The 23,909-nt window shown below is 51.2% G+C and overlaps 1 protein-coding gene across 1 annotated transcript in view; it reads left to right on the top strand.

The window, feature by feature from the left end:
* Positions 1 to 23,909, top strand: part of Steap3 (STEAP3 metalloreductase) — a 42,561-nt gene that overhangs the window by 18,015 nt on the left and 637 nt on the right. Inside the window, 5 exon segments of the mRNA XM_015501704.2 lie at positions 6,391 to 6,890; positions 9,048 to 9,575; positions 16,248 to 16,409; positions 21,685 to 21,933; positions 21,935 to 23,909. The exon segment at positions 21,935 to 23,909 is cut by the window's right edge and continues 637 nt beyond it. Of these exon segments, the coding sequence (XP_015357190.2) occupies positions 6,391 to 6,890; positions 9,048 to 9,575; positions 16,248 to 16,409; positions 21,685 to 21,933; positions 21,935 to 22,078 (1,583 nt within the window). The 3' untranslated portion in view covers positions 22,079 to 23,909.

Genomic DNA, 23,909 nt, shown 5'->3' with positions numbered 1-23,909 from the left:
TTTTTTTTTTCTTTGCAGCACTGGGAACTGAACCCAGGGCCTCTCACATGCTGGCAAAGCATATAAAGCTTTTTTCAGGGTTTGCTATAAAAGTCACTCACCATGTGATACCCTGCAACCCCTCAGGATACTGCCAGCAAGAAACTCATCATGAGATGCAGCTCCTAAACCTTTTTTTTTTTTTTTATGATGACTTTATGGAGTTTTACTGCACATACTATACAATGTACCCATTTATAAAGTCTGCAAGTCAATGGTTTTTAGTCTGTTCAGAACTATGCAGCCATCGCCACCATCAATTTTATAATATTTTCATCACTGCAAAAATAAACCCTAGATGGTGGGCATTTGCTGCCATTTTCTGTGAGCCTCACATTCCCTAGCAACCACCGATCTCCTTTCCGTCTCTGGATTTGCCTACCTTAGACTTTTCATATAAGTATGATCATATAATGTGTGGCCCTTTGCAACTGGTTTCTTTCACTGAGCATAATACTTTCAAGGTTCATGCATGTTGGAGCAGGTATTAACACTTAGTTCCCTTTTATGGTTAAATGTTATTCCGTTATATGGATAGGCCATTTTGTTTCACCATTCATTCATTTGTTGATGAACATTTGGGTGATTTATACTTTTTGGGTATTACAAATAATGCTACTATGAACATTGGTGAACACTTTTTCTTTTTTCTTTTTTAGTGGTACTAGAAATTAAACCCAGGAGGATATTCTATGACGGAACTACTCTCCTAGCTCTCTTTAAAAATTACTTCCTATTTTGAGACAGTATCTTGGCCCTGCCTAGGCTGACCTCAAATTTGAGATCCTCCTGCCTCAGCCTCCCAAGTAGCTGGGATTAGAGGTACATACCCCCCAATGCCCAACTCACTCCTTTTTTTTTTTTTTTCTTTTTTGGTACTGGGGAATGAACCCATGAGCCCTTTACCACTGAGGTACATACCCAGCCCATTTTATTTATTTTGAGACAGGGTATGGCTAGATTGCTCAGGGTCTTGCTAAGTTGCTAAGCTCGAGGCTGGCCTCCAATTTGTGATCCTCCTGTCTCTGCCTCCTGAGTGGCTGGGATTGCAGGTGTACATCCCTGCACCTGGCTCATCTTCACTTTTTTCATGGTCTGCTCTGGGTATTTCTTGTCTGTAGCAAGTTGGAGGTCCTGGGGGTGGGGGTGAGGGGAAGGTTTGCAGAGTCAGACAGGCAGCTTTGGCAAAGTTCTGACAGTGAGAAAGGAGGTGGAGAACCTACAAAAATGTTTTCTGAAACCATTAGGGACGAGGGGTGTTACTCAGTGGTAGAGTGTGAGCTTAGTACGCACAAAGCCCTGGATCCATCCCCGGCACCAAGAAAGGAAAAACAAAAAGATTAGTCAGGTACAGTGGTGCACTGTAACCCCAGTGGCTCAAGAGGCTGAGGCAGAAGGATCACAAGTTCAAAGCCAGCCTCAGCAACTTAGTGAGGCCCTGAGCAACTTAGTGAGACTGTGTCTCAAAATAAACTATAAAAAGGGCTGGGGATGTGGCTCAGTGGTTAAGGGCCCCTGGGTTAAATCCTTGGTTTAAAAAAAAAAAGGATAAAAAAAGATCAAGGGGAAGCCCAGCAGCTTGGGATGATTGCTGGGTTCTGGGTGAGGGCTTGGCTGCCTGCTCTTAAAGTGCATAATGCATTTTGGAAGGAGTTCTGCTCTGGCGCGGGTCTGAAGGGCCCCATGTGCTATCATTACGACAGTCAGTAGCCTGCCCAAGAGCACGGGGAGCTGACAGGCAGCCTCTGGGCCAGGTGAGTCTCCCAGCCACAATCACAGCCCAGGTTTTGGCCCTGCTAAGAAGTGAGAGGGAACAGGCAAGTCTAGGCAGAGACCAAGGTATCAGGACATCCAACCTCTATGTCCTTTCCACAGATCAGGGCTGTGTGGGCCTCAGGCCTCCACCCAGCAGCTGCAATTTGATCCCCTCTCTGCTCTCTCACTGGACCTATAAATAGAACCTCAGAGAGCCTGGGCCCAGACCAGTTGATCCACCCTCACGCTCAGGCCACAGGCACAAGCAAGAGCCGGTAGACACCACTGCCGGGCCTTTGGAGCCTCCAGGACTTGTATCACCTAGCCTGTCCCCACCCCCACTGGTCTTCAGACCTGCAGCAGGCTTCATGCTGGGCACCAGGAGGGCAGAATTTGATGTAACCACTGCCCATGAGGAACTTGGAGGACAACACAAGTCCGTGTGTGTGTGAGCACGCGCGCGCACACACACACACACACACACACACACACACACAGAACTCTGAGCTCCTCCACACATTAGCCCCTTTGTCCTTGCACAACCCTTAAGGAAGTAAACCAGTGTCCCTGCCTTGAAACAGAGGGAACTAAGGCACAGGGAGGCTGCATAACTTGCCCAAAGGTGTCCAGCTAGCTAGTGACCTTGTGACCATGACTTGACCCCTGCAGCCTGGCCCAGACCCTCAGCCACCCACCTAATAACTCCCTTGACTCCAATGGCTTTGTCTTTGCCTTGGGAATGCAGAGGAAGATGCTGCCCCAGGGCAGGGAGGTCTCACAGAGTGACCTGTCCACCCAGCATTTTCCTGTCCCAAGGACTGATGTCCTGGCAAGAAGTGCTTTAGAGGTGTGTCATGTTTGTGTAGGCGGGAGGGGAGTGGTAATAGGGATGGAACGCCGGGGTGCTTTTACCTCTACACCCCAACCGTTTTTATTTTTTATTTTGAGACAGGGTCTCTGTAAATTGCTGAGGCTTTCGCTAAGTTGTTGAGGCTGGCCTCGAGCCTGCAATCCTCCTACCTCAGCCTCTGGAGTAGCTGAGATTCCAGGTCCATGCCCAGCTGTCAGGGACTTTTAAGTGGATTGCTAGACTGCCAGGACTGGGAGGGACTTGGAGAGGATCTAGTTCAGTGGCTCGTGTCAGAGAAGCCTCTCAGATAAATTTGGTGATACTCTAGTGTCCCAGTACCAGTTGGGCACAGAGATGGGCCCAGCCCCAGGTTCCTGGCCTCCACCCCTGACATCCCTTTGCTGTGGCTGCCCTTCAACTCCCTAAAAGGAAGCAGATACCAAATTTGCTCCAAAATTGTTTGGAGCAATGACCTTGAGGGCGATCCATACCATCCCTTCCCACCTGTGATGCTGGGTCTGGGGTACAGCATAGGTAAGACTCAAGGTCTGAGTCTGAGAGCCTTCCCTAACTTTGGGTTGGCTCCATTTGTTTTTAGGCAGTAAGCCAATCCGGGCTTCTTCAAGCACCATCAGGTGGCACATTCTTGTGTGTGCAGCCTTCCTTGGCTTCCCCTTGGGAGGTGGTGTCGGTCCCCTGGACAAGAGCCCCAGCCAGGCCTGCACCCCTCCGAGCTACCCAGCACCCGTGTCCAGTGGTTGATGAATGGTCTTATCCGAGCCCCCCTCCCCCACATGCACAGATGAGATGGGCACCAGCCAAGAGTGGCCCCTGTGTCCCATCTTTATACTTCTCTGAGCATTCTGCACAGTTACTTAGGAGACAGGAGGAAGTGAGCAAAGACAAGTACAGGCTACTGTCCAGGAGGGGATCTGCTTGGGATCCACATGCTAGCAAGTGTGGGAACACCGTCTGGAAGCCTCTGTGTGCTCCCCTCCCTCCCTCTCAGGGCAGAACTGCCCCCTGGCTCTGCGCAGCTGGGATGCCCGTTCCAGCCTTGCCACAGGGGAAGCCTCGACCCTCCCAACCACAGGGACCCTGGATTCTCTGGGAGGGTCCCTGATGCTGGTCTGTGGAGCCGCTGCCCCGGCTCCCCTCCCACCAGCTCTCATCCTCTTCCTGGGGCCAGCAGGGTTCTGGAGGGGTCTTCACCTCCTCCTCCTCCACCTCCTGCCTGCTGCTGGTGCAGAGCTCGGCTTCTGCTGGCAACCAGTATGTGCTTAGTAATCACTTGCCCTTTACCAAGTGCTTAACACGTGCCCAGTGCTGTTCTGAGCTCTCTGTCTCCCTTTTACAGCTGGGGAAATTGAGTCACAGACAGGCGCCAGGTCACTCCGTAGGTACTAGAGTCAATCAGAACACAGCAGTCTGGCTTTTTTTTTTTTTTTTTTTTTTTTTTCNACTTTGAGCAAATCCCAGGCCCTCTTTTGCCCTGTGTGGTGGTGTGTAGATCAAGGTCTCTCCTACCCTAATGTTGATGCTCTTAGATTTTTTTTTCCCCTTGATACTGGGGATTGAACTCAGGGGCACTCGGCCACTAAGCTACATCCCCAGCCCTATTTTGTATTTTATTTAGGGACAGGGTCTCACTGAGTTGCTCAGCTCCTCGTCATTGCTAAGGCTGGCTTTGAACTCATGATCCTCCTGCCTCAGCCTCCTATGCCCGGCTGTCTGGCTCCTTCTAGAGCACAGCCCTTCCTGTCATGGTGTGTGACTCCAACTCTGCAAGGTGGGGTGGGTCCGGAAGCCCATGGGCACTTAACAAAGGGTAGCTCATCTCCCTCACTGGGGAACGTCTGAGAACCAGGCAGAAAGTCTCCTTTCCCATTTTGCAGGAGGTCGAGTCTGGTGAGATGGGGTGCAGGGAGTGCCTGGTACCGTGTGTCCTGTGTGGGCGTGGCCCCTCCATCTGGAGTCAGGAAGCAGGCATGGTTGCCACAAAACCACCCACAGGGGCTTAGCTTGGCCAGTCCCTGCTGTCCTATAAGAGACAAGGGTGATGTTTTAAAACCACTTGAAAGAGTGAGAGGTTAAGGGGGCAGAGGCAGGATGGGAACTGTGTCCTGTAACTCTCAAGGGACAGTCACTGCCTGGAACCAGGTTCTCAATCCTTCTGAGCCTCAGTTTCTCCAGTTTAAACTGGGACACGTCTGTAATCCCAGTAACTTCAGAGGCTGAAGGCAGGAGGATTGCAAGTTCAAAGCCAACCTGAGCAACTTTGTGAGACCCTGACTCAAAATAAAAAGTGCCAGGGATATAGCTCAGTGGTAAAGCATGTGTGGATTCAGTCCCCAGTACCACGAAAGAGATGCATTTTAGTAATATGCATGCTTATTTATGTGCATGCATGTAGTATGCATTCACATAAGGAACAAGAGCCAGTAGCAGACTTAATATCTACCTTAATGTGTGTGTGTTGTGGGGGGGTTCTGCAGATTGAATCCCCACTCTACTGTAATTTGAAATTAAAGGTAAGTTTAACTAGTACTCAGAGAACTCTTTGACAATTGAATTTGTGATTTGACATGGATAAGTCCTGGTGACACACAGGTCCTGCCAATACTCTGTGGTTCGTTGCTTCATACGTGAAGGAAAGAGCCAATTTCAATTAGAAGTTGGTAGCAATTAAAATGTCATTTTCCCACCTGCTTTAGTCGTCAGCTTTTTCACTGCTGTGACTAAATGACCCGGCCAGCACCACTGTAGGGGAGGAAGATTTTATTTGAGGGCTCAGGATTTTAGAGGTCACGGTCCCTAGACAGCTGGCTCCATTTCCTTGGGGCTGGAGGTGAGGCCCGACATCATGGTGGAGGAGTAGCAGAGAGCATCAGCTCACATCATGATCAGAAAGCAGAGAGTGTCTCCACTTGACAGATACAAAATATATACCCCAGAGCCACGTCCCCAGTGAACCACTTCCTCCGGCCACAGCCCACCTGCCTCCGGTTACCACTCAGTGAATCTCATCAGGGGGGTCAATTCACGTGATTAGGTTAAGGCTATAACCCAATCACTTCTCCAAACCTTCTTGCATCATCTCATGAGCTTTTGGGGGACACCACTCTAAACCATAATACCATCAAAGGGCACCCACCGTATCTCAGGGTCCAATTCATTCCCATGTCTCCCCAGACCCTCAGAGGAGGGTTTTGGTGTTCATCCATTCATTCAGCAAACATTGAGCACCAGGTCTGTGCCAGACCCAGTGACAAACAGTGACGCCCAGAGTCATAAGAGGAGGCCCTGCCCAGGAACATGTTAACCCTGCCAGTGACCATAGACAACAACACACACCCATGACGAGGCTGGGTTGAGTGGCCACTCCTGGCTGGTGACACTGTCCAGAGCATAATCCTTTGGAAAAGAAGTATGTGACTGCGCAGCATTGGCTGTGTAAGCGCCATGTCCTCCTTCCCAGGATTCCCACCCTGCTAATTTGTCCCCAGGAGGTAATTCTGCAGGAGAGGCAAAGGGTGGGGGACAGGAGTCCATCACCTTCCTCTTCCTGAGCCTGTGCCCTCCTCAGGGCAGGAGCTGGTCTTGCTCAGCATGTCCCCTGATGCTAGCTCATGGTAGCACTCAGAGAACACCTGCTAAGTGAGTGTGTGACCCTCCACAGTGGACAAAAGGGGGCATCAGGGGCAGGAGGGAACAATCAGTGATGGAGTTCCTGCTTTCTCTTACAGCCACCAAAATGTCAGGAGAGATGGACAAGCCACTGATCAGCCGCTGCCTGGTGGACAGTGACGGCAGCCTCGCGGAGGCCCCCAGCAAGGCCCCCAAAGTGGGCATTCTGGGCAGTGGGGACTTTGCCCGCTCCCTGGCCACACGGCTTATAGGCTCTGGCTTCAGCGTGGTGGTGGGAAGCCGTAATCCCAAGCGCACAGCTGGGCTGTTCCCCTCCTCAGCCCAGGTGACTCTGAGGGAGGAGGCGGTGAGCTCCCCAGAAGTCATCTTTGTGGCTGTGTTCCGGGAGCACTACTCCTCGCTGTGTGATCTCAGTGACCAGTTAGCCGGCAAGATCCTGGTGGATGTGAGCAATCCCACGGAGCAGGAGCACCTCCAGCATCGTGAGTCCAACGCCGAATACCTGGCCTCTCTCTTCCCCACCTGCACGGTGGTCAAGGCCTTCAACGTCATCTCCGCCTGGACCCTGCAGGCTGGCCCGAGGGATGGGAACAGGCAGGTATGTTCAGGGAGAATAACAACCATCATCACAATAAATATAAATGGCTCATTTTCTTTGAGGGCTATCAGCATGCCAAGCTTTATATGCACCTTGTCTTAGCCAACCTTGCACATCACTGCCAAATTCCATTGTCCAGCCAGGAAACTGAGGCTTAGAGATGCTGATGATCTTATTTCAAAGCATATAGCTGATGAAGGATTTGAATCCTAGTCATATGGGTCTGAAACCTATTGTGTTGCTCAGCCTTTTGTCACTGTGACAAAATACCTGAGATAAATCAGCTTAAAGGAGGAAAGATGTATTTTGGCTGATGGTGTCAGAAGTTTCAGTTCACAATCAACTGGCTCCATTGCTCTGGGCCAATGGTAAGTCAGGATATGTTGGCCAGGAAGGCATGGTAGAGAAAAGCTGCTCACTTCATGGTGACTAGTCAAAAAGAGACAGAAAGGCTGGAACAAAATATACCCTTCAGGGATACACTGTCAGCTATTTACTCCCTCCTAGAGTTTCTGCCACCTCCCAACAGTGCCACCAGCTGGGGACCAAGCCTTCAACAGGCCTTTGGAGGAGTTTTTTGTTTTTTAAAGAGAGAGAGAGAGAGAATTTTAATATTTATTTTTTAATTTTTTCAGCGGACACAACATCTTTGTTGTGGTGCTGAGGATCGAATCCGGGCCACATGCATGCCAGGCGAGTGCGCTACCACTTGAGCCACATCCCCAGCCCTGAAGGAGTTCTAGATCCAAATCAGAGCACCCATGTTCTTTCTCTTATGGTGACTGGTTTCCTAGGGGATGAGGAGAAAAGGGTGGTGACTTTTTAGTATTTGGAGCCAAACAGGAGAGACTTTGCCTGCAGAACTGGAGTCAGGAAGAAAAAAAAGAACACATTTCCATACCAGGCCCTGAGAAGACAGGCGGGTCTCACACTTTATCAGGTTTATGCCAAGGACTTCTAAGAACTGAGAAAGTTTCTTAGGACAATCAGCAGCAGGTTTGGTGAGGGGAAATAGATCTCTGGAGAATAGTCAGAGCTGTGTGCATCTCTTGGCAGGAGGAGCTCCTACCCAGACAAGGTGGGTTTTAATGCCAAAAAGGTCACCTGCACCTTCATGGGGGAGAGGGCCAGACTCCACACCTGTGGGAGAATGCCCACCACTGAGTCCAGCCGGGTGCCAGGCTCTGTGAGACAGTCCAGAGAAACTGGCCAGCCTGACTGTAGGTCTGAGTACACTCTGCATGGCAGAACTCCTGCAGTGGGTGAGAGTGGGGTGCAGGGTCTGGAGGGACCGGAGCAAGCGAGCTAGCTGGAGAAGACTGAAGTGGGCTTTGACCTGGACCTGCCTCATATTAGCAGAGAGGGCTTTTGAGGCTGAGGGGCCAACCTGAAAAGTCAAAAAGGCAAGGAAAAAAAATGCTCTCGGGCCTCAGTATCTTCATCTGAAAAATGGGGACAGTTGTACCTACCTGCAGGCTTGTGGCAAGGCCGAGGATCATGTGAATAAAGGCAGCACAGACTAAGTGCTCAGTTAGTGAACCACAGTGACCCCAGGAGTGCCTGGAGATCCAAGGACACTAGGGTGCATTCAGTGGACGCTCATAAGAAACAGCTGGGCCAGGGGCAGAGAAGGGAGGCAGGGCTGGCATGGGAAAGGCCTCATGGGTGGGCTGAGGTCCCTGTGGAACCAAGGGACATCATCAAAGGGCACACTTCCATACTGAGGGATGGAGCTTGCAGCCAGGGGTACACATTCAGGCCCGTGTCTGGACCTTGTCACTGAGTAACTCCAAGGCAGGCTGCAGTCATGAAAGCCATTCTTCCTGGGGACCAGGGAAGCTACCTAGGTGGGCATTTGGCCTGTGGCTATTGATATCCCTGAGCTGGGCAGGACGCTCACTTGCAGTTTCCCTCCTTGAGTGGTGGACCTTGCTGTGCATGCTGGGCTTGAGCCCGGGAGGCCACAGGGGGCCCTGAGAAGACCCCTGGCCTGGGAGTCAGCCACCTTATGCTGACTGTTGATTGACCACTCACTTGGACGAGCCCCCTGTGCCTTATTTTTCTCAGCTGACAGGAGTTTGGCCCAGGTGGTCACTGAGATCCTGCCCACTCCTATAGCCTGTGACCACATATAATTGTCTTCTTTCCTCCTCACAGGTGCCCATCTGTAGTGACCAGCCAGAAGCCAAACGTACCATCTCAGAGATGGTGCACGCCATGGGCTTCATGCCTGTGGACATGGGATCCCTGGCATCAGCCCGGGAGGTAGAGGCCATGCCCTTGCGCCTCCTCCCAAGCTGGAAGGTGCCCACCCTCCTGGCCCTGGGGCTCTTTGTCTGCTTCTATGCCTACAACTTCATCCGCGACGTGCTGCACCCCTATGTGCAAAAGGGCAAGAACAAGTTCTACAAGCTGCCCGTGTCTGTGGTCAACACCACACTGCCCTGTGTGGCCTACGTGCTCTTGTCCCTGGTCTACCTGCCTGGCGTGCTGGCAGCCACTCTGCAGCTGCGACGAGGCACCAAATACCGCCGCTTCCCCGACTGGTTGGACCACTGGCTGCAGCACCGCAAGCAGATTGGGCTGCTCAGCTTCTACTGCGCGGCTCTGCACGCCGTCTACAGCTTCTGCCTGCCTCTGCTGCGCTCCTCCCGCTACGAGCTGGTCAACCTGGCTGTTGAGCAGGTATCAGCCCCACACCCTCCCTTTCCCGCCCCTTGGCCTGCACTGTCTGTCCAGCACTGTCTGTGTACCTGGTACTGCTGGGCCAGTGGCTGCCTGCAGCTCCTGCTCCTTGGGTGGTGCCCACGTCCAGCTGCCCATGACTTTGAGTGTCAGGGTGCATTCAGTGGAAGCTCACAAGAAACATGACCCTCAGGCATGCTTGAGGGACAGCTGAGAGGCCTGGGAGGCTGGAGCCAGGGGCCAGGTGGTGTGCAGGCCTGAGAGATGGAAGCCAGATCCCAGGGCCTTGAAGGTCAAGAAAGGGCTTGGCCCTTGGAGCTTGAGAGGAGCAGGGAGCCAGTGCAGGGTCCAGTGACTCAGTCTTGCTGGTGATCTGCCTGATGCTTCACTGCTAGAAGTGGAGGTGGTGGCAGCAGGATGGAGCGGCACAGGGCCAGGAAGGGACCGGAGGCGGATTGGGAAGCAGGAGCGCACAGAATTGCAGATGGAATGGGCTTGGGGTCGCCGGCTACGGGGCAAGGATGTCTCGGGGGATTTTGGTCTGAGCACCTGGAAGGATTCAGCTGCCATCAGCTAAGTTGCGGTGGCCTTCCGGAGTAAGTGTTTCTGGTTTGTGGCTTTTTTTAATTTTGGGGGGCTGGGATTTTTATTCATTTGGAAAAGCCATATGGTGTTCCTTTGCCAGCAGCAGCCCTGGGAAAGGGGGGGCCTTTGGGCCGAGCCAGGTGGAACAGAGGCGGTGTCAGCTGGCAGCCGGACTCCCAGAAACAGGCCCGTGGCACTCAAGCCCTGCTCTGCCGACTCCAGCTCCTGAACCCCACCTCCAGGCCCCCCACCCCTGGGCCGGCTGGTTCGAGGGTCCCTCCCACTCCAGGATGGGTCTCGAGGCAGGGCTGGCCCAGGTGCTGTGAGATGCTTCTCCTCCACCCCTGGTCCAGCCTGGGTGGGCCTGCAGCTCCTGACCCCGCTCTGGATGCCGTGACCCTCCCCAGGCACGCCCAGCACATGGCCTCAAAGGATGGGGACCCAGGGGACAGGCAAGCGAGGCTGGCACCTGCCAAGGAACCACAGACCTCAGCCCCTGCTCCTCTCGGGGCTCCTGCTCTCTTGCTGGCAGCTTCTCAGGGGCCCTTGTCTTCCCCACCCACAGACACCTGGCACCATCGCCTCTGTGGGCTCAGTCTCTCCTAAGGGAGAGGAAGAACCCCAGACTTCAGGCAGAGAAGCGCGAGGCCTGCTAGAAATGAGAGGCAAGGAAAAAAAAATAATAGTCACGAACCCTTAAAAAAGAGCTTGTTGTGTTCCGGGTACCATTCTAAGAGTGTTACAGACATACCCACTGTGAATTCATTTAATCCCTGTCTTATCTCTGTAAGGCAAGTACTGTACTAACCTTATTTTATAGATGAGGAAAACTCAAGCACAGAGAGGTTAAGTAACTGGACTAAAGTCACAAAGCCAATAAGGAGCAGAGCTAAGATTCAGACTTAGCCATTCTACTCCAGATCAACGCTGTACCCATGGTGCTTTTTCCTGGGAAAACAGCCAAATTAGCAGTAGAGTATATGATCTCAGAACTGGGTCATTCATTTCTCCACTCATTCACTGAGCACCTACTCTGCTAGGCCCTGGGGAGGAGGGGGCTACAGAAAAAAGTAAGATTGACCTTAGCAGGTGTCGCGTGCAGGCCTGAAGGCCAAGCCCTGGATTCTTACCCTCCAGTGTCTTAACTTTGAGCAAATCCCAGGCCCTCTTTTGCCCTGTGTGGTGGTGTGTAGATCAAGGTCTCTCCTACCCTAATGTTGATGCTCTTAGATTTTTTTTTCCCCTTGATACTGGGGATTGAACCCCAGGGGTGTTCTACCACTCAGCTACAGCCCCAGTCCTTTTTATTTTGTATGTTGAGACAGGGTCTCTAAGTGGCCCAGTCTGGCCTTGAACTTGCTGCTTCAGCCATCCGCGTAGCTGGGATTACAGGTGTGAGCCATGGCACCAGCGGGCAGATACTTTCTTACTTCTAAAGAGCTGTTCCTCTCCACAGGAGGTTCTGTGGGGCTCTTGGGAGGACTGTGCTGCCCAGGATGGGGCAGACCCTGAGAGTGGAAGAACCTGAGCCCTGTGTTTGGGGAACGGGAAGCCCTCTCCTCTGAGTAGCAGGTGTTTCAGGCCTTTCTCTAAATTCCTCTTTTTTTTTTTTTCTCCCCAGTACCACCACCACCCCTTTTTTAAAAATTTTGATACAGGGCCTTGACAAGGCTGGCCTTGAACTTGCAATCCCCCTGCCTCCACCTCCTAAATTGGGATTACCGTTGTGACCACAGTGCCCTATGCCTTTCTCTAAATGCTCTACCTGGCCAAGGCTCTCCTTGATGTCATGTTAACCAATTTTGTTTTGATGCCAATACCAGGGCACAGAGGGGCACAGACAAGGTAATTTTCCCGATATTCCAAAGCCATCTAGGGCTGCAGGCTCTGTGGAGGTTGCCAGGCAACCATCACTCTGCAGGATGGGATGGCATCAAAGGCTAGCCATGCAAAGGGGCTTCAACTTGTTCCACAAAGTTCTCAAGGTAGAACCGGACTAAGGGGCTATGTCTGGGGGCGTGGTCAGAGGGCAGCTATGTCTGGGGGCGTGGTCAGAGGGCAGCTGTGTCTGGGGGCGTGGTCAGAGGGCAGCTGTGTCTGGGGGCGTGGTCAGAGGGCAGATTGTCTGGGGGCGTGGTCAGAGGGCAGATGTGTCTGGGGGCGTGGTCAGAAGGCTGCTGGGGTCCACATGAAGCAGCCCAGAGCAGGGAGTCGCTTAACCTGGAGGTGCTTAATTAAACCTGTTGAATGCTCCGGGTCCTGCACGTGGGCACCTGAGCCTGTTATGCATCCAGTCCCCCAGAGCAGGCCTCCCTGGTGGCACGTGCCTCAAGTGTAGCTTCCCCTGCCTGCCATCGGCCGCCTCCCCATAGCACCTCACTAGTGCTGCTCTGCACCCCAGGGCCCACTGTGCTCTTTAGGTGAAGGAACACATTAGCCTGGGCGCGAGAAACTCCTTCTGGGTTTCCTGGAAGCCCCTTAGTCTGCAGATTTGGAAGCACAGATCCCAGGTGTCGAGCAGACCTTTGAGACCATGTGTGTTGACCATATTATGAGCAGCATCGACTAATATTTGAAGAGTGCTTTCTGATTTGCTTGTGCTGTTCTCTAGAGATACATTTCAAAATCAAAATAAAAAATCAAGATCAGTGTTCAACCCGCCCACTGTTTCCCTAGGCCCCTTGCTCCAAATCTGATCTGCATATGAGTATCAGAGAACAGTCTAAACCTCTCCTCTGGCCACATCACTGCTGCAAGGTGACTCCCCATGTCTTTGGGATAAGGGTAGACTGTTCACAGTGGAGCCACACCCCCTCTCCAGCCTATTCTACCCCACTTCTGTGACACATCACACTTGGGCCCTGTATTGTCCTCTAAATGGCAGAACTCATCTCCCTTGACCTAGAATACCTGCCCTGGGACACCTTCACAGTCTGGCAAACTCCTATTCCTCCTTCAAAACCCTACCTCTTTTAAGCTCTCCCAGCTTTTCCCCCTGTTTCCCCATACCCACCTGCTGTGTTTGGTACATTCTTCTGTTATTTTGTTATTTTTCTAAAACAATTCATCATACAATTCATCACCTTCCACACCTGGAGGGCCAAGATTCCTAACAGAGTCCCCATGCACATTCACTGAGTGACCCTGAAAATGAAAATGGCCACAAAGCCAATGCCAGCCATCTCCTAAGAGGAGCACGTAGAGCTCGGACAGAATTCTTTTTTTTTTTTTGGTACTGGGGATTGAACCCAGGGTGCTAACCACTGAGCAACATCCCCAGCCTTTTTTCTTTTTTCTTTTTTTTTCTTTTTTTTTTTTCTGTATTTTATTTAGAGACAGAATCTTGCTAAGTTGCTGAGTCTGGCTTTGAACTTTTGATCCTCCCTCCCTCCTGAGCCTCCAGATCTGCTGGGATTACAGGTGTGTGTCACCGCGCCTGGCTAAGTGCTCATTTAATTGCTCAACTGCCACTAAAGAACCAGAGCCCCAGCCATTTGTTATATCCAGCATCTCCTACGTACCAGTCACATGCTACTCATTTCACACACACCATCCACTTAGTCCTTGGGTGACAGCCAGAGACACAGTGGTGCTCCTAGCAAGGAAGGCACTGCCCACGGTCTCATGACTGTCCCCAAGACAGAGTTGGCATCTGAGTCCAGATCTGTGGAGCTGTGATGCTTCGACTCCACTGCCCTGGCTGCCCCTTTCCCTCCCTACTCCTCCTCTGATGTGGAGCCTCCTCAGGCCGTGGGCATCACCCTCTCCCCACCACCGCCCACCACGGGGCCTTGGAGAAGGGACACCGCTGCAGCCTCACTGGGCCTCCTGCCCCTGCATCCTACAGCATCCAATCCACACCCAGAAGAGAAAGAAAATCCCACGACTGAGTCCCTCTCTGGCTGGTGACCGCTCTCCTTGGTACCCTCATAGTAACCATAGCAGTAAAAATACCCCTCTGTAGTCGCCTCTTCTGACTACCAAGAGCCCACACGGAGGTCCCAGTTGCAGGTCTATAGTCCTTTGTAGGAGGATTCCTAGGGGAGCAGAGAGCCATCAGGCCTGGGCAGCACTGGGACCTTGGAGGTCACATATGTATTTCACAGGCTGTCAGGGTGACCAAGACGCAGGTCCTTGGCCATCCACTGCTCCCTTGCCCCACCTCTCCCTTGCCAGCATCGCCACAGAATGGAAACATCCAAAGGAAAATAACAAGACATTTTGCAAGCCGGCGTGGTATATGTGTGCAATCCTCCAAACCCTGACTTATGACATTAACTGCTTGGTCTTACCAAGACACAGGAAGGAGTGACTAATGAAGTGGAGTTGACGAACAAACAGCTTGCCACGTGGAGATGACTTATTTGGGAGCATGGTTAACACTGCCAGGAGTGACTCAGTCCCCTTGGGCACTGCTGTGGAGGGGACCTGTGCCCTTCGTGTGGTCCTAGCTGCAACCTACTAGCTAATGCTGCCCTAGCGGTTTCTGACACATGAGGAAATCCATAGTTTCAGACATGACCTCATCCGTGTCTCTCAGGTAGAGAAATTGAGGCCCAAGACAGTTTTTCAGAGTCACGACTAGTGGTCAGGACAAGAAGCAGGGTCTCCAGGTCCTTTCATGGCTTAAAGACATGGGGGTGCAGCTCAGTGGTGGAGTGCTTGCCTAGCATGTGCGAAGCCCTGGGTTCCATCCCAACAGCACGGGGTGGAGGGGGGGGGAAGAAGAAGCAGAAAGCAAGAAAAAGCAATACCTCCAACATGAGCCGTCTCCCCCTAATATCCTTAAATAACATAGAGCCCATAATTTTTTTTCTCAGTTTCTTTAAACTTCCCCTCAATAAGCCTTTCAGCTGTTTTAACTGAGCCCCTGGATTCATTTTTAATATTTTATCTGGTAACTAGGCTTACATTATTTTTTCTTTCTTTTTTTTTTTTTTTTTCGTAGTTGAAGTAGTTTCTCAAAAAATAAACCTATGTGAGTCATTCTGTTTTAAGAGGCAGGGACCAGCCTACTGAAGAAGAGTCACATTTTCTGTCACACTTACTGCTGCTTGTTCTGCTGGGAGATAAAAGTAACGAGCATCTCTTGGGGCTTCTCAGAAAACACACTGACTTCCAGGAACTCGGCTACCTGGGCGGGTTGGGAGATGATGATCCCTAATGGAAGGACCTTGACACAAGGTCTTCCTCTTGAGTATGCTCTGTCTCTGGTTGTCACCAGGCTAGGAGTGGGCTCATCTGCAGGGATGGTCCACGTGGGCAGAGGAGGGGGAATCTTCAGGTTTGCAGAGAGTCTCCCGTGTATGAATCCCTGGAGCTTAGTAAGGATCATAGAGCTCTGTGAAAGCAGGTGTCCCTGCTGTCTGCAGCCCAGGGCTCAGCACATAGTAGGTACTTCCTAAGTGGTTGCTAAATGGTTTGGCAAATGGATTTCAGTCTCTGTTGCCTGGCAACAGTTGGACCAAAGTTATGTGCCTCAGGCAGAAATGAATGAGTAGGTGGGAAGATGGGGACTTGGGGACTTGAGTCAGGAAATGTTGGGGGGTCAATAACTCTGTGTGTCTGTGTGTCCTGAGGGGTGAGCCAGAGGCAGACTGTGGGGACCAGGGAGAACAAGGGTCCAGCGGGAGATAGGCTGAGAGAGGAGGCAGCCTGCAGAGGTGCCAGCCCACCTGGCTGAGGGGATGCTGGAAGAGCCCCTCTTGCTGTCCTGTGATGTAGGGATTGAAAATCCGTATGATACAGTTTTGCTCAAAGTGTCTTTCTTGTTGATCTCTCTGGCTCCTTGCTCTTGGCTGGTTGGCTGCTCCCAGACAGATATGTGTAAGACTCTGGCAACCGGTGACCTGGGGAAAGTGACTTGACCTCTGTGCCTCCATCTGTAGAATGGGTTAATAGTGATCTCCATCTCAGGGCATGATTGTGCGAATGCCTGAGAAGCACTTAGAACACAATCGGGCACTTGGTGGGTGTCAGGTGGGGGTAGGGGCGGTAGCAGCTCCTGTTCTTTAGCACACATTCCCACACTTCCCAGGGCACCAGCCTTTGCCTCTGTGTTCATGGTTTTCCTTCCGTCCATGTCAGGTAGCCAACAAGAGCCACCTCTGGGTGGAGGAGGAAGTCTGGCGAATGGAGATATACGTCTCCCTGGGAGTGCTGGCCCTCGGCACGCTGTCCCTGCTGGCCGTCACCTCTCTGCCGTCCATCGCGAACTCGCTCAACTGGAGGGAGTTCAGCTTTGTACAGGTAAAGTAGTGATTTCTCTACCAGGGAGCCTCAGCAGCCCCGCCCACCTGTCCCCAGCAAGAACCTTCCTTCCACCCAGTCAGATGCCAGAGCCTTCCTACCCTGGGGACCCTCCTGGCCTCCTGACAATAGGACTGCCAAAGACAAGCTCACCTTTAGACATCAGGGGAAGCCAAGTGGAGGAATGCAAAAAAATTTTGAGAACAGCACACAGAATCCCAGATCGAGCATTCTCAGCTTCTGCAGTTCTTGAACTGTCCAAACAAAAATTCTGTGCCCTATAGTCATGGGACATTTTGCAGGTCTAGATGTGAATCACTGAAGCCGCCTACCACACCGCCCCCATGCCCCAACCTGGCACTCTGGTTCCTTTTAAGCCTTGGATGCATGCAGGGCAGGTGGGGAGGTGAGCTTTGGGGTCACTGTACGTAAGGGATGAGTCACGGCATCTCCAAAGGACACCATTCCTGGGAAAATCCAGAGAAAAGGAGGTCTTAGGGGTGGGGTATTGCTCAGTGGTAGCGTGCTTGCCTCGCACACATACCCCCAGCACCACCAGAAAAAGAAAAAAAGAAGAAGAAGATCTGTCATCCAATAAATTTGAGAAATGCTTCCCCCTAAGAGACTCATAGCACTCTTTGGCACATCAAAGATTCCAACCATGTGTACCATACACAACCTGTTAACTAGACTGATGTGACGTTTAGCGCCACCCCTGCCCTGTTTTTCAGGTGACAGCTCTCAAAGCTATCAGCCCCCTTCAGAACATGCTCTGGGAAATGCTGCCAGAGGCAGAAGGGTTTTTGTACATGGATTGAGCACTTGCTGTATGCGGGACATCACACTAGGATGAGGTAGGGAGCAGGCAGGCAGAGCCTTGTTCCAATGATAATGGAGACAACTGAGATGGGGACCCTTCTGACATTCCTCGGGCATCTCCCACCATTCCCCACACAGAGCACATGGTCAGTGTTGGTGGATTAGCCTATCCCCTCCATGGATGGGCGCTGACTAATGCTGGATCCTGCCTTTGTATGGTATCAGGGCAGACAACAGCAATGTTATCCACCCCCACTGTCAGCAAAAAAAATCTGTTGAGTATCTTCCCTGAGCAGTGAGGACTCAGGGACAGTGACAGTGTGTTGCTTTTATGTAATTGCGATTAATTATTTGTGACTGGGGATCCTTAGAGTACCTTAGAACAAAACGGTTGTAGTTGTTTTGTAAAGCGTTGTCTGTGAATCTCCAGGGCTCTGCTCGTCTCACAAGTCCTGGAGGAGTGCTCAGGCTGACACATGCTAGCCAAGAGGGCGGAGGGAAGGGAATTTGACTGATCTGCCACTAATCCCCGTGTGTCTCACACTCAAATCTAGGATTTGCCTGTTCCCGCCTAGAGTATCCTGGGTACATGGCTTGTCCACAATTAAAACAGACCACAGGTTGCTTCTCTCACCAGAAAGTGGCTCCCTTAAGCAGCCACAGATTACATGCCCTGGCTCTGGCTGCTAGAGAAAGCCTATGGATTTGATTTTGTTAGCAAAAGCTGACTGAGACCCCAGTAGCTGCACCCTGCTTTACATATTGAAGAGTCAAAATAAAAATATGAAAGTCCTTCTGCCACTGCAGGAGCTGGGGATGGGGGTCATATGGGTAGGAAGGCAGGATTTTGTTTGTGGAAACAAAATACCCTCACTCTGTCCACAAAACCCAGGCGCTCTGTCTCCCAAGAAAGCTGACATGCAAGATGCCCTGGACCCAGGAAGCCTGGCTTCCAGCTCCACCGCCTGTATCCCCACTCTGAGCAGATCATGTCCCACCACCTGAGCCCCTGAGCAAGGACTACAGTCGTGCACCACCATGGTTCTCCTGACCATTCACTCCCGATTGGAGGTAGCAAGAGAGAGGCCAAGAGGCTTCAACCCTGGGTATCCAAGCAGTTCAAGTCGGAGTTTGCCAACCATGGTAGACATTTTGAGTGGGTCATGCAATCCATTCAGTGGGTTGCCCCCTGCATTTTCTAAATGAAATAGAATAAAATGACAAAGGAAACATTGAGGGCTTGCATGGTGTAAGGAATGATGTTTTCAGCTATATTGACTCAGGAACTACATACATGTTGTCTCCTGTGCAGTGATGTAAAATGCCTTTCTTACTGGCAAGCCACCATTAGAAAGGTTTGAAGACACAGAGCACTCCTGGAGAATAGGGATGCCCAAACTTGCCCCTGACCTGTGAACTCATACTGAGGGATGACTTGGAAGTCTGGGTGACCCCTAGGTGCATGTGCTGCAGTGTGTGGCGCCCCCTGGTGGTTGGAACACAGGAGGTGGAAACACTGATCTGGGGTCAGTGCCAAGACCCTCCCCTGCCCTGCACCATCAGACAAGTTTCTCAGACTCTTGGAGATTCTGCTCCCTGGTGTGGTGCCTGAGTTCACTCATGTGGTCATTGGGAATATGTGAGCCCAGTACATGTCAACTAAGGACCCATGCACTCCATAATAACTGGATGATTTTTTTGGAGGGTTACTGGAATTTGAACCCAGGGACACTCTACCACTGGGCTACACCCCCAGCTCTTTTTATTTTATATTTTGAGGCAGAGTTGCTAAGTTGCCTAGACTGACCTTCAATTTGTGATCTTCCTGCCTCAGTTTCCTGAGTTGCTAGGATTATAGGCATGCACCGCCATGTGTGGCTGGCTAAATGAATGATTTTTTTTTTTAGCAAAGTTGCAAACCAAATCTTGTCAAGTTAGTATGGCCAGTGAGGCACTACCCAGATTCTATTTCCCCCACTCCCATGCACCTTCACACAGCTGCCAGGGCTTCAAAACCACCTGTGGTCTCAATGGGCTGACCCCTGGGTCTATAATATTGTGTTTATCTAAAAGCCATTGGGATAGTGCAACTCATATTTTCATTTGTCCTTTTGTTTCCAAGGCTGTTTTCAAAGTTTTAATTTGGGGCTGTGTTTCTTTGGGCGGTTTCGTTATTTTGGTGTGGGTTTCGGCTGCATTAAAGGATTCCAATTCAGTCAGCTAAACATCATTAGACTGCAAAATTCCCAGGTTGGAGCAGCTCACCTGCATAGAAAAACTAGGGTTCAGCTCTTAGCACCTCAGTTCTGCCCCAGAGTTTGAGGAGCTTCCTGTGACCTTGTTCACTCCAGCCACTCGCCTGAAATAATGACAGAGAACAGCCTGACCCCCGCTTGATGAGCGATTGTCCAGAGCCCCTTCATGCTGCAGTAATTGAGCACCAGCAGGAGCCACCGAGGACCTGGCTGTTTCTTTTTTACTAACAAGCTTCCACAAAATAAAAATGGCCCTGGCTTGGGGGGTTATTAATTGCCCTGTGACAATCCCTCCCCTTTGTTGGGTTTCCTTTGGCCATTCTGGGATTATTAAATTGCTCCCAAGGAGAGAAAGTTTTAGGGACAGAAACTCGCTGGAATCATCTGGGCTTTCCACCAGGATTGGGAAGTCAAGAGGCCCTTCGTTATTGGCTGACCTTTGGCTCTTGTCCCTTGCTATGAACTCTTTGCCCGAGGCTAGTGCTTCCTGGTACCTGCATCCTGGGACTTGGGATGACACACCATGAGAATGTATGAACAGGAGGAGCTGGCTGCCTCTGGTGGGCTTGGGGGCTGCTGTCCCAGTGCAAGACCTCATCCCTCCCTCTCCAGATTAGAGATTGGGGATGGTGGCCCATATGTGTCAGGCTCTGGAGTATAGGGTATGTCACCCAAGGGAGATGCTAATGCTAGGCCTGGGCAGCTTCTTGTTGCTGCGCCATCTAGAGGAAAGCACAACACAGCACACAGGCACTGAAAGGCCCTCAGGGGGGTCTTTGTCTAAGGAACAGATAGGTCCAAGTCCTCCCCTGTCAGACTTTCTGGGCACAGGGACCCATGTGGACTTTTCAACCTCAAGTTAGAAAGATGTGGGTGATGTGAGTTTCCAGAATTAGTGCTTTAGTCCTGGCTGCACATTAGCATCATCTGCTGAACTCTGAAAAACAACAGATGCCTGAGCCTTGCCCCAAACCAATTTAATCTAAATTCCCGGCGGGGGGGGCGCGGAGCTCGGGCACTAATATCCCCCCCACCTCACCCCCAAATCTCCGGGTGATTTTAATGTGCAGCGGAAGTTTGAAACCAGTTTCAGACTGGTCAGCTCAGGGATAAAAGACACTTTCCAGCCATCTCTGCAACTCTGGTGCCTCCACAGAAAGCAGGGGCAGGCAGGACCTCCCATTGGAACTGGGTCAGTGTCTGTGGGAACTAGCACCTGGGAAGAATCTGCACCTTCCCTGTGTGGTCCAAGGAATGCTGGCATGCAAAAGAGGCCGAAGTTATAGGAATCAGCCCTTCCTGGGCATGTGTTGCACCTGGCAGTGACCCACAAAAGCCCACCTGTGGCTCAAGGGGTGGAGCCCTGATATAAGAAGGCCATTTCCAATTGGAGCTGGAATGGTCTTACCTCCCTGTGGTAAGACCATTTTGGTGTGGGTTTCGGCTGCATTAAAGGATTCCAACTCAGTCAGCTAAGCATCATTACACTGCAAAATTCCCAAATTGGAGCAGCTCACCTGCATAGAAAAACTAGGGTTCAGCTCTTAGCAGGCCAAGGGAAAGGTTAGGGGGTTCCACCTGGGGTGCTGATAACTCAGCATGGCAGGAGGTGAAAGACCAGCCTGCACTGAGTGCATCTGTCTGGTGTTTGAGGCTTTCTGTATAGTGCCAGGTCACCTTCAGACCACAGGTCCCTAGGAACCCCCTTAACTGTTGGTGCCACATCCACATACCATCTATAAATTATTTACTTTGTGTTTCTCTTTAAGCCAACTCAAAATCAATTTCATTTTTTTATCCAGCCTTAACTTAAGCCAACTAGTTGTGAAATTATGATTTCAGTATGCTGGCGGACACTTATTACTCTTCATTAAAATATACACAAAACTACTAAAATGTTTTTCAGTTCCTTTGAACATAATTCCATCTAAAATTGTCTGGCAGCTGTCAGAAGCACAGGTAACAGTTGGGGGGGGGGATCATTGTTATCTTATTGAATCTGCATTAATCAACCCTTATATCCCTTCAACACAGAAGTCTTATTTTTCTGCTAGTGACATGTCAGAGAGTTTAGATGTGCTGAGTGGTTGGGCTGGGACTGGAAACCACAGCCTTGAGTTCTACAGCCCCTCCCCGGGGACCAGGCTGGCAGGAGCACAGGGTCCTCCGCAGGCCCTCATTCCTGCCTTTTGCTCCCGCAGTCCACGCTGGGCTTCGTGGCCCTGGTGCTGACCACGCTGCACACACTCACCTACGGCTGGACCCGCGCCTTCGAGGAGAACCGCTACAAGTTCTACCTGCCGCCCACCTTCACACTCACGCTGCTGGTCCCCTGCGTCATCATCCTGGCCAAAGGCCTCTTCCTCCTCCCCTGTTTCAGCCGAAGACTTGCCAAGATCCGCAGGGGCTGGGAGAAGGATGGCGCCATCAAGTTTGTGCTACCCACAGACCACATCCTGGTGGAGAAGACGAGCCACGTGTGAGGTGCCTGCTTCAGCTCCAGAGGTGCGGGCGGGTCGGCAGCCTGAGCCCTGTTCGGGTTTTCTTTTCTGGATGGAGCAATGTGGAGTGTCCACGCACAAAGCGGTGGTTTGAGGTTGGAATTCCTGGGATGCAACTGTGTGCAGTAATATTCAGAATGACGCACGTGTGCGCGTCATAGATGTACGTGTATTTTACATATATAACAGGACTTCCCATTATATTTACTTAGCTTAAAAAAAAAAAAATTGGGTCCCTGAGATTTCAACTTGTAGCTAAAAGCAAGTGCCAGATGTTAAATAGCAAGATCATGCTATTGTGACCTTTGCGGAGATATACCCACTTTTTGTACAGAAGAGGCTTTGGCCTTGGTGAGTACCGGCCTTTATCCTCCACCCTAGTCCCCCTTCAGCTCTCCCAAGGCTCATGCGGAGCTGAGACTCATAAGTGGCAGGGAGACAACGGCTCTACCTGCAACCTAAGGGCGCCTGGAGATGACGAGATGTCAGTGGGCAGGGGTTGTGGTCCCTTCTCTTCTCCCCTGGTCAGTGGTGGGAAGGGTGGGAGCCAAATTAAGGTCCACCCATTTGGCGGTGGGGTGGGGGTTGCTTTGGGGCTGAAGCTGCTGCACCTGGTTCTCACTGAGCCAGGGAGATTTTTTTTCCCCTTGAAAGTTGGGAGTCACCAGGAGCCTGCAAATGGATCCTCCTGTGAGGGTGTGAAGGCACTTCTTTGTGGAGCCATTAATGAACTGTCTTCCAAGCAACTGTAATTGCTTTCTCTCCATTAAGTAGGTGGTGACCGTTCTTTAAACCACTGTGCCTTCTCACCTTTTCATTGTTACTCTGAATGTCTCCCTGGAAGGCTTAGAGTAGACCCTTTACAGATCAGTCGGTAGGAAGGGGACACACACCTGCTTACTGAGTATCATGGCTGAGCCTCTTCTTGGACCTGCCTTCAAGGCTGAAGGACTGTGTTCATTAAGTTGGCTCTGTGGAAAAATAACGGGGCACCTTCACACGTCCTCCGTTGAGAGGCAGAGAAACTGCCTTCCTTCCCAGCACCCTGAAAATCACAGTGGCTCCTGGTTCCCCCTCATGGGGTACAGTAGTCTCCTCTTATCCACGGTTTCATGGTCCTTATTTTCAGTTCTCCATGGTTAACTGCAGTCTGAAAATATGAATACTTGTCTTGACTTTTAATAGAGACCACACATTTTTTTACAGTATGTTGTTATAATTATTCTGTTTTTATTTCTGTCCATCTCTTCCTGTGCCTAATTTATTAATTAAACCTTATCACAGGAATGTATGCATATGAAAGAATGTTCATATAGAGTCCATACCATCCGAGGTTTCAGGCATCCACTGGGGGTTGGGATGTCCTATAAGTATCCCTGAGGATAAGAGGGGACTACTGTATCATGTTTCAGAACAGCTAAGAGGGACTTTTCCATTAAAGTTACCACTCTAAAACACTGCTGCCCCAAAGCACAAGAGGCCAGACCACAGCCAGGGTCACAGAACATCTGTCCCCTAGTCCCATGCCACCCATCACTGATTCAGTCTAAAACTGGTTTGCTCTCTATTGATAAACAGCTGTTTTCTGTTGAGTCTCCCCTACGGCCCTGCCTCCCCCGGTTAGAATGATCAGCCACCAAAAAGTCATCTCTGAACCCAAAGATCACAGAGGGCTCCCGGACCAGGAGGCATGTTTTGACGAAGCCAAGAGAGTAGGGCCTTCAGAGGCCAACAGAGTGCGTGAGATGCCCCTGCCAGCCCCCAGAGGCTTCACGTACTAATGTCTACAGACTGCATTAGGGTCCTTAAGTGATAAGGAATAAAAACTCAGTGTAGGAGCCTCTCATTAGGCCTGTGGCTGCTGGAGGAGGGCTGTGTGTGTGTGGGGCGGGCTGGGGGGGGTCGGGTCTGTTGTTCTGAGTTTC

Source organism: Marmota marmota, unplaced genomic scaffold (assembly GCF_001458135.2).
Source record: "Marmota marmota marmota unplaced genomic scaffold, marMar, whole genome shotgun sequence".
Lineage (NCBI taxonomy): Eukaryota > Metazoa > Chordata > Mammalia > Rodentia > Sciuridae > Marmota > Marmota marmota.
This window is presented reverse-complemented; position numbering and strand designations above follow the sequence as displayed.